Here is a 9,720-nt window from a genome sequence, read left to right on the forward strand (position 1 = left end):
GTAAGTTCTGGAGAGGTGGGCGGGAGAGCGGGGACAGCTGGGGAACATAAGGACGGGCGGTGAGGAGCCCACCGTCCTGACTCCCATCACCCTGCCAGGTTCGTGTGTAAGAATAGTGGGGTCTTGTTTGAGAACCAGCTGCTGCAGATTGGAGTCAAGTCCGAGTTCCGGCAGAACCTGGGTGTGTCCTGGTGGCCTGGAGGCTGGGGAAGGGGGGTTACTGGAAGGGTGGGTTATTGGCAGCATCTCCTGGCTGGGCTGATGGCAGGGATGGGATCAGAGGAGCTTGGATGGAACCCTCACCTAACCCGCTGCAGGCCGAATGTATCTCTTCTATGGCAACAAGACTTCTGTGCAGTTCCAGAGCTTCTCGCCTACCGTGGTCCACCCTGGAGACCTCCAGACTCATATCCTCTGCTCTTGCCCCTGATAGTGCCCCAACCTACCCCTGTAGGCCCCTGGGAAGCAGACACTCAGGTCTGTAACTGTTCAGCCCTCACTATGAATTAGGCATATATTACTTCTAAGACTATGCATAGTAGTTAGGCCTCTACCCAGGGACAGATGACAGGACCCAGTGTACAGGATGTATGACTTCCAGCACCCTGACTGCCCCTGCCAAGCACCTTACCTTTGCTGATGTGCTCTGTATGAGGCTTCATGCCATGGCGCTAGGGGCTCCTGCACTCAGGTTAACCAGGGATGCTGCATGCACTGAAGTACCACAGCTGAGTGACTTGCTTCCTAACTCTCCAGAAAAAGTAGCTCTCCCTCTTTCTGCTTGTGAGGACCTTTCGTTGTTTTTGAAACTGTATAATGCAGCCTAGGCTGGCCTCCACTCACTCTACAGATTGGGCTGGCTTTGAATTCAAGGTGAGCCTTCTGCTTCTGCAGCCAAGTTCTGTGTTTCTAGGTGTGCACCGGTAAGCCCAGCCTCCTGGGATGCTCTGGGAGGTATATGGCAGAACCAGGCCCCTCTCCCTTGTATGCTCCTCAGTCCACATGTGTGAGGCTGGAACAGCTAGTCCTCCACCCTCTGCTTCGTCCACCAGCTTTCCAGAGCCCAGGGAAGACTGCTCTAAGGTCTGAAGTAGGGCAGGGCAGGTAGGGTATAGGTACCAGCCAGCCTGGCACATACATGTTCTTGACATGGGGTCAGGCCTGAGTCCAGATGGTGACACTAATTACTCAGACAGACATGTTCTGATGGTGGATGGTTCCATTGACTTCCCAGGACATTTTACATGGACCCAGTTTGCACTTGAGACTAAGAAAATACTGTGTTGCCCATCATGGTCCATGAGGTTAGTCACCCATTGGAGCCAGGTATGGAGGCCAGAAGGAGATTCCTAGGTTTCCCGATGTCCCAGGAGAAGGAGTGTGAGAGTTAGATGTAGGGGAGTCTGTGGTTGGCCCTCAGAGCCTCTGGTGTACCGGGCTTGGGACTGCCCCAAGACGCCCTCAGCTTGTGCCGCCTCTGTCCCTGGCCAGCTTCCTTGACCCCGGGCCACAGCTGGCGGTGCAGACGAAGCGTGTAGCTGCACAGGTGGACGGGGGTGCGCAGGTGCAGCAGGTGCTCAACATTGAGTGTCTGCGGGACTTCCTGACACCACCGCTGCTGTCCGTGCGCTTCAGGTGAGAGAGCCAAGGACGTGGCAGTGGGCAATGAGGCAGGGGCTTCAGGGATGGGACCTGGCTGAGCTGCTTCTCATCTGTTCAGGTACGGTGGCACCGCCCAGTCCCTCACTCTGAAGCTCCCAGTGACCATCAACAAATTCTTCCAGCCTACAGAGATGGCCGCCCAGGATTTTTTCCAGCGCTGGAAGCAGCTGAGCCTGTGAGGGGCGGGGCTGGGGGGTGGGCGGGGCTGGGGGCGGGGCGGGGCCTCCTGGGCCTGACAGTGCTTTCACCCTCCCAGCCCCCTGCAGGAGGCACAGAAAATCTTCAAAGCCAACCACCCCATGGATGCTGAAGTTACTAAGGCCAAGGTGAGAGAGGCTGGGCATTTACGGGGTGCTGGCCACTGGATGGACCAGTCCTCACCCATGAGGGTCTGACCTGGGATAGTCTGGAGGCTTCTCAGCTCTGCTTCTTCAATACCCACCCCATTCTAGCTTCTGGGGTTTGGCTCTGCTCTTCTGGACAATGTGGACCCCAACCCTGAGAACTTTGTGGGTGCTGGGATCATCCAGACGAAAGCCCTGCAGGTGGGGTGCCTGCTTCGGCTGGAGCCCAACGCCCAGGCCCAGGTGAGTGCTGAGGGAGGGCCTGCCTGTGAGCCCACACTCCCTGCACCTGACCCTCCTTCCTGTGCCCCTCACTTGTCTTCCTTCTCACCTACCTCACCTCTCTGACCCTGTACCCCTTCGTGGGCTCTCTCGGCTCATGTGACTGCCATCTCCACACAGATGTACCGCCTGACTCTGCGCACCAGCAAAGAGCCTGTCTCCCGTCACTTGTGTGAGCTGCTGGCCCAGCAGTTCTGAGCCCTGGACTTGCCCTGGGATGTGGCCGGTGCCAGGCAGCCCTGGGATGGAGGCGGCTGTGGTGGAGGGCGGCGAGGAGACCTCCAGTGGCGACAGTGAAGACCCTGGGGTGGGGCATGCCTGGGGGCTCCTCTGGCCTTTGTATCTTTACTTTTGTTCATCTGCTGCTGTTTACATTGGGGGGGTCAAGGGAAGCACCCTCCCTCCCTTGTCCCCCAGAGCACAGAGGGAGAGGGGCTGGAGAAGTTGGTACCCCCTTCCCTCCCCTCCCCCATTGTCGCCCTCCCTCCCTCTCCCCATCCGGGTCCGTGCACCATTGTGAACGAATAAACACAGAGAGGCTAACATTACTACCCCATCTATTGACACCCACCCCGGATGGTCAAAGGAACGGGGTGAGGGCTTGTAGAGTGTGGGTGGCAAGGCCTCGCAGCCCATGGGTGGGGCTCTGAGGAGACAGCATCAGCAACAGCAGCCGGAGTCCGAGCTGCAAGGCCACCAGCCGCCACCCCATGCCCGGTCCCAGCACCAGATAGCAAGCTCTGGGCCTCTGGGCTGGGCTGCCTGCATCCTCTTCTTTCTCTGCAGGCCCTGGGAAAGCACAGGGAGGGAGGGCTATGGTGAGCAGCATAGCTGTGGCTAGGAAGCCACAGTTCAGTCAGAGGTCCCAGCACCTCCCACATCCTCTTCCCACCTAGCCTTGCTGTTTCCCTATGGGGGGTGTGGGGTGTGGGGGGGGGGTGAGAGAGAGAGAGAGAGAGAGAGAGAGAGAGAGAGAGAGCGAGCGCGAGCACGCATGTGAGCGCTCAGACAGTCCTAGCCTAGAGTTGACATAAGTGCTGTTACCTTCCTGAGGACCACCCCTACTCTACCTAGTACAGGCCTCTACCAGTGTGCACACTTGTGAGATCTCTGTCCATCCCTGCCTGTGTCTCTTGGGACAACTTCCCACTGTGGAGTCTGGGATCCTCATGCCCCTCGGCACCATGGAGTGGGACAGGAGTCCGGACGGATCGAGCGTTGCCACTTAGCCTTGCTCGGCATTTGGATCAACATAACTGACCATCCTTGCCTCTGAGGATGGAGCAGTAACCCTTCCTTCTTTTGAGGCACTATATATAACACAGGCCTGCCTCAAACTCATGGTTAGTCTGCCTTGGCCCACAGTGGGGCTGGAATTCCATGTGTGGGACAAAATGCCGAGTCCAGAACCAGTCCTTACTGTAAAAGCACTGGCTGGAGAAGGGGTCCAGAATTAAGAACTAAGATCGCCCAGGGCAATTCAGGCATATGCTGGGTTCTCTGTTTCAGGGTGTTCATGCCTGCCACTGACCTGCTGGGAAGTGTGTGGTGACCACCAGAGCGTAGAAGTTTCTAAGGAGGCGCCGGCGCTGCCCAGGGGAAGGCTCTAGAGGAAAACGAGCAGAGCAGCGTGACTAGGTGGCCTCTGGCTCAGGGCCCTCCCACCCACCGCTTCCCTGTGCACCTTTATCGGGTGAAGGCTCCACAGTGAAGAGGCAGCGTCTCAGTTCCAAGTGGAGCAACAGCAGGCTGGGGAAAGGCACTGTCAGGCCACGGGGCGCTGACGGGCACGTGGCCCGCCGCACCCTCGGCCCACCACCGAGCCTTACCCGAGGATGTCGCCGTGCAGCGGGAACCCTTCGGGCAGCACCCTAGGGCCCAGGGGCAGGCAGGCGCGGAGGGGCTCCAGCAGCGGCTGCCACCAGCGTTCCAACAGCTGCAGGGGTGACGGGTGTGAGGACCGGCTGCGGTGGGGAGGGAGTCGGTGCCTACTGTTGCTCGGGTGGCTCTGAGGGGTGTCCCGGACGGTGGGGGGCAGCAGCTCGACAGTCCGCCTCACCTGTGGGTCCAGCTGGCCGAGGGGTGGGCGCGGCCCGCACAGCAGACACAACTCCAGGCCCCGCAGCAGCGTCAAGGTCAACAGGCGGTGCGGGACCTGCGGCGGGGCGTAGGGTGGGGCTAGGCCCGCCCCCCCGCCCGGAGGCCCCGCCCCCCGCCCGGAGGCCCCGCCCGCCCGGAGGCCCCGCCCCGGCCCCGCCCACTCACTCACCTTGGGGCTCCCGTGTGGCAGGTACACCGGGTAGTCGCGAGCGGCCTGTGGTGGCAGAGACCCCACCAGCCAGGGGAGCAGCACGGCTTCAGGCATGCCCAGGCGCCACCAGCCCTCGGTGGCTGCCACCACTCGGCCTGATACCAGCAGGCTGACGAAGGCTGTGCCCGTGGCCTCCGCAAACCCTGAGAGGGTTTCCTGGGGAGGGGTCAGACTAGGAGTCATAAGCAAGGAAGGACCTCCCTGGCTGGGCCTGGGGTGGAAGAGCAGCCACAAGGCCACGGGAGACACTCCAGTATGTTAGCTGCCACGCTCCTGTGTCACGCCCTCCGTGAACAGGAACGCTTGAACTTGCCCATTCAGTGAGCGTGCTCAATTCACCATGCAGCACTTTTTTCCCTTCAGTAACGGGAATGTAACTCAAGGCCTTGGGCTTGCGCTACGCGCCTCCACGGCCAAGCAAGCCACACTGAATTTTTGAGTCAGGTGCTTGCTGAGTTGTCCCGCCAGCCTTAAACTTTTCATCCTCTTTCTCAGCCTCTAGAGTAGCCAGGATGACGGGCCTGCACTAGGAGGCCCTGTAAAGCCAACAACTCTAACAATTGCATCTACAGTTTGGCCTACAGAAGCTCTGAGTGGTCGTGCCACACTGCCACCAGGGACAGAACTTTAAGACAGGGAGACAGGGGTTTGCCCAGATAAGGCAGAGCTCCCTTCAAGGTTGGGACCTGGAAAGTTTTAGGCTGTCTGAGACCCTGGAGAAAGTTAAAACTGATTTATGGATGTCAGCATAAGTTGGTGAGCACCAGAAGACACAGGCCTTGGGACATTAGGCAGAGGGGCAGGGCCGCCCTGGGGAAGAGGAGGCTGCAGCGGAGGTCAGGGTGGACTCTGGTGAAGAGAGTTCCTTCAGAAAGAGTCCCAGGTAAAACTCCATTCCAGAATGCTAAGAGGGCAGAGTGAAGGCTGGGCCAGAGCCACGGACACACTTAATTCTATAGCTGCCCCAATACCTGCATGAGAGAGCCCTCTGGAGGAATGACAGAGTCCACACACTGGGTCAGGTCCCCGATGAGCTCTGAGCTCCCCAGGAAGCTGTCAATGAGACAGTAGCTGGCCTGGTGGAGGGAAAAGGGAAAAGCTTAGGACCCAAGTGGGCACAGATCAGTCCAGAGAAAGCTGGGGCCCACTCCAGCGTTGAACAGCAAGCTCCCCAAGAACCTATGGGCTCATGCTGTCCCAGGGCCTAGTGGGAATTATAGTCCCAGACACACAGGCAGATTTAGGGGTCCTAACTGCACTCACGTCCCACGGCCTCACCCTCAGCTCTTTCTTCAGCCGCTCTACATTCCGGATGTTGGTCAGCTCCTCAAGTCCCACAATGAGAACCTAGAGTCACATAGGAGGGCAGGACACTCACCACAGCAGAATGGACTCTAGTCAAAGAGGAGGCAGCACTTGGGTGGGAGTGAGAGAGGAGGACTAGACCTGGAGTCCTGTGTGTGAGGGAGAAAGGCTGAGGTTTGGATGCCTGGGTGTGAGAAAAAAAAAAAGTGGGGATTTAGACGGAGGCAAAGGAGTTGCAGATCGCTTGAGTTTTGGAGAAAAGGGGGCCCAGTCTCACCATGGCCCCAAACACCATGTGGAGCATCCTTCCCAGACTCAGCTCCGAGGCGCCCTCCTCGGATGACACAGCAATGAGTGTGATGCTGTGAAGGCGAAAGCGGAGAAGCAAGAAGGAGGTCAGGCCTGGGCAGTGGGGCCAAGTTCCCCGGTGTCTGTCAGCTGTTCCTACCCTGCAGGCTCCGTCCCGACTCAGGGAGAACCAGGGGGCAGAGAGGGTGGGTAGCTTAGCCAAGGCCCCATAGCCCAGCTAGATCATCTAAGCTGGGGACCCCTGAGCAGGGCCTGTCTCTTGGTCCCTTGTTCCCGCCAAGGGACCTGTCATGAAAGCTCTTCCAAACCACGGTTGTGTCTTCCGTTCTTGCAGAGTTCAGCTGCACGTCCAGATTCTGCGCGAACATGTGCACTCCATTGAGGGAGCCGACGACAGAAAACGGAAGCTGAGCAGGGGTGGGGAACACTGTAGTAACTCCGAAGACACCCCCTTGAGACCCTGGTGTCCCACTCTGCAGCCTCTTCCATGTTCCCCCCAAGTTCTTCGGGAAGCCAGGCTTAGCAGTAGTCCCCCTTATCAGCAAAAGGCCCCCAGCCTCTACTCCCTGCGAGACACGCAGTCCCAGCTTCTCAAACCCCTTCTTATTTAGGTGCAGGAGTCCAGTACCCCACCTGTTGACGGGAGGGGGCGCCGCCGCTGCTGCTCCTGCAGAACAGGGGGACCCCGCTGGAGGCTGCGAGGCACAGCAGATGAACCGTACTTCCTGGCCCCTCATCCCCCATCTGGAAGCCCGCACCCCGGAAAGTCACCCCACTGGGGACTTTCAGTGTAGGTCTGGGAGCATGAGTCGGTCTGCTGTCTGGATCCGCCAGAGGGCGAGAAGCGAGATGACCAAATTCCCGCCTTCCTCGACTCAGACCCACCAACCGGATTACATTCTCTTCCGCCCCAGTCGGAAGTCATCGTGACCCTAACAAAGATGGCGACAAGTGGTGCTTGCCAAGAGTTCGAATTGCTCTGGGACAGCTTCACATCCTTTGTATAACCGGAGTGAAGATGCTAGCTTGAAAGTGGGGATGGTGCCCAGGTGCTGACGAGCAACCTTCCCGTGTGCTGTAATAATTTACTTGCTGATTTTTTTAAACAGCTGGTTGAAGATGACGACAGTGCTAATGCATTACCTGGCAACCGCATTCTGCGTGGCTTTTTCATTCCGTAGTGATAAATACCTTGCCCCACTCAAAGATGGCGGTATGTTCAGGCATTGCCTAGCAACCACCATTCAGAATAATTTCCGTTCTGAAACTATAAACAGCTGTGCCACCATCTCCCTCCCACTTTTTCAGAGTGGTTTGATCCCGGCAGCGTTGCCTAGTAACCACCAAATGAGGTGGTTGTTTTGTTATTAGAAAAAGGCAAAAGAAAAGAAAACCTTTCTTCTCCGAATCATAAAAATCACATTATTTCTGTGATGAATTCATTCATGCCTATAATGGTGTATCGTGTAAAAAGTCAAAGCACTGGAAACTTCGTTCCATGAAACAATAGAAGTTAGCACCGAGTCCCGGTACAGATGCTCGCAGTGTTCCTCATCAAGAGGATGGGCAGGGCAGTGGATCACAGCGCTTGCGGGGAAGAAGGCTTGTGGAGCATTCAGTCCCCGGGACCTTCTGGTGGAAGGAAAGAGCCCACACGAAACTGACCCCCAGACACGCCATGGCACGCTCGATATAATAATCGATGCTCCTGTCTAAAATTATAATATGTCTACAGCTTTTTGTCTTTATTCTCTATTTTCTGAGAGAGTTTCAAGGGTGGCCGGAAACAACTCACTGCAATTGTTCCAGCCTCCAACTGCAAATGCCAGACACTGTCGTTCTCTCTCTCATTTCTTTTTTTTTTCTTTCTTCTTTTCTTATGGTGGTTCTGAGACAGGGCATCATATAGGCCATGCAGGACTTGCTATGTGGCCAAAACTGGCCTTGAACTTCTGGGCCCTCTAGGTCTTGTCAAAACCAATTTTTTGTTTTTGTTTTTGTTTTTGTTTTTCGAGACAGGGTTTCTCTGTAGCTTTGGAGGCTGTCCTGGAACTCGCTTTGTAGACCAGGCTGGACTAGAACTCGTAGAGATCCACCTGCCTCTGCCTCCCAAGTGCTGGGATTAAAGGTGTGAGCCACCACCGCCTGGCTTGTTTTGGTTTTTCAAGACAGGTTTTCTCTGTTTAGCCCTGGCTGTCCTAGAACTCACTTTGTAGACCAGGCTGGCCTTGAATTCAGAGTTCTGCGTGCCTCTGCCTCTGAGTGCTGGAATTAAAGGCGTGCACAGCCACTGCTGCCGCCACCATCACCACCACCACCTCAGGCTTATTACTAGCTAACTTACATTTTAAATTAACCCGTATTTCTTATCTATGCTCTGCCACATGGCCTGGTACCTTTTCTCAGTACATCAAGTTCACGTCCTTCTCTCTGAGTCTCCTCCTGAGTCTCAGACTCCTTCTCTTCATCTCTGTGCTTTATTTTTGTCCGCAAGCCCCTCCTAACCTCTACCTGCCCAGCTAGTGGCTTCTCTATTAACCCAACCACAGTGACATATATTCACACAGTGTAAAGGAATATTTCACAAATATTTAACAACAAATGTACTCTGTACATGATGAAATAAACAGATACACATAATAATTTGTTTTGTTTTGTTTTGTTTTGTTTTGTTTTCCAAGAGAGGGTTTTTCTGTTTAATAGTCCTGGCTGTCCTGGAACTTGCTTTGTAGACCAGGCTGATCTAGAACTCACAGAGATCTGCCTGTCTGGTTCACAAAGTGAGTTCCAGAATGGTGAGGGCTGTTTACACAGAGAAACCCTGTCACAAAAAACAAACAAACAAAACAACGAAGCTTGTTCTGCTCACTTTTTTCCTTTTTTTTTTTTTTTTTTTTTTTTTTTTTAGCTGAGGATTGAACCCAGGGCCTTGTGCTTGCTAAGCACGTGCTCTACCACTGAGCTAAGTCCCCAACCCTCCATTTTTTTTTTTTAAGTGGGGCTGGAGATGGAAAGAAGGCGGTTGTTAAGAGCACTTTTAGAGAAACCAGGTTCAGTTTTCAGCACCAACATGATGCTGACACAATCTCCTTTAACTCCAATTCTGTCTTCTGGTCTCCATGGGTACTGCAAGCATATGCTACACATGTACATGCAGAGAGACACTCATACACATAGAACAAAAATAAATCTTCGGGGCTGGAGAGATGGCTCAGAGGTTAAGAGCACTGACTGCTCTTCCAGAGGTCCTGAGTTCAATTCCCAGCACCCACATGGTGGCTCACATCCATCTAGAATGGCATTTGGCATCCTCTTCTGTGTACATAATAAATAAATAATTTTCTTTTTGAGCTGGGGATCGAACCCAGGGCCTTGTGATTGCTAGGCAAGGGCTCTACCACGGAGCTAAATCCCCAACCCAGTAAATAAATCTTTAAAAAAAGTAAAAATAAATCTTCAAAAACAAAAACAAAGCTGGGCGTGGTGGCATGCAAGTTTTAGGACAGC

General features: G+C 55.0%; 2 protein-coding genes across 6 annotated transcripts in view; one reads left to right on the top strand and one right to left on the bottom strand.

Moving 5' to 3' along the window:
- Ap2a1 (adaptor related protein complex 2 subunit alpha 1) overlaps positions 1 to 2,836 on the top strand; it is a 24,753-nt gene extending 21,917 nt beyond the window's left edge. For both annotated transcript variants that reach the window (XM_036184148.1, XM_036184138.1), the window contains 7 exons: positions 99 to 181; positions 318 to 407; positions 1,512 to 1,635; positions 1,721 to 1,837; positions 1,919 to 1,988; positions 2,115 to 2,249; positions 2,409 to 2,836. In XM_036184148.1, coding sequence (XP_036040041.1) covers positions 99 to 181; positions 318 to 407; positions 1,512 to 1,635; positions 1,721 to 1,837; positions 1,919 to 1,988; positions 2,115 to 2,249; positions 2,409 to 2,486 — 697 coding nt within the window. In that variant the 3' untranslated portion in view covers positions 2,487 to 2,836. The remainder of the gene's footprint in view (positions 1 to 98; positions 182 to 317; positions 408 to 1,511; positions 1,636 to 1,720; positions 1,838 to 1,918; positions 1,989 to 2,114; positions 2,250 to 2,408) is intronic.
- Fuz (fuzzy planar cell polarity protein) lies at positions 2,829 to 7,321 on the bottom strand. 4 transcript variants are annotated; one of them, XM_036184179.1, is made up of 11 exons: positions 6,847 to 7,291; positions 6,499 to 6,620; positions 6,182 to 6,266; positions 5,878 to 5,946; positions 5,571 to 5,675; positions 4,558 to 4,755; positions 4,348 to 4,443; positions 4,118 to 4,224; positions 3,973 to 4,037; positions 3,820 to 3,894; positions 2,829 to 3,077 (listed from the first exon to the last, which is right to left on the bottom strand). In XM_036184179.1, the coding sequence occupies exons 1-11, from the start codon at positions 6,955 to 6,957 to the stop codon at positions 2,869 to 2,871; spliced, it is 1,242 nt and encodes a 413-aa protein (XP_036040072.1). In that variant the 5' UTR covers positions 6,958 to 7,291; the 3' UTR covers positions 2,829 to 2,868. The 4 variants fall into 4 exon arrangements, with proteins under 4 accessions (XP_036040072.1, XP_036040055.1, XP_036040065.1 ...); XM_036184162.1 differs by having other exon boundaries at positions 6,499 to 7,289; XM_036184172.1 differs by lacking the exon at positions 4,348 to 4,443 and having other exon boundaries at positions 6,499 to 7,321.
- Positions 7,322 to 9,720: the final 2,399 nt, after the last annotated feature.

Source organism: Onychomys torridus, chromosome 1, assembly GCF_903995425.1.
Source record: "Onychomys torridus chromosome 1, mOncTor1.1, whole genome shotgun sequence".
NCBI classification, from domain to species: Eukaryota; Metazoa; Chordata; class Mammalia; order Rodentia; family Cricetidae; genus Onychomys; species Onychomys torridus.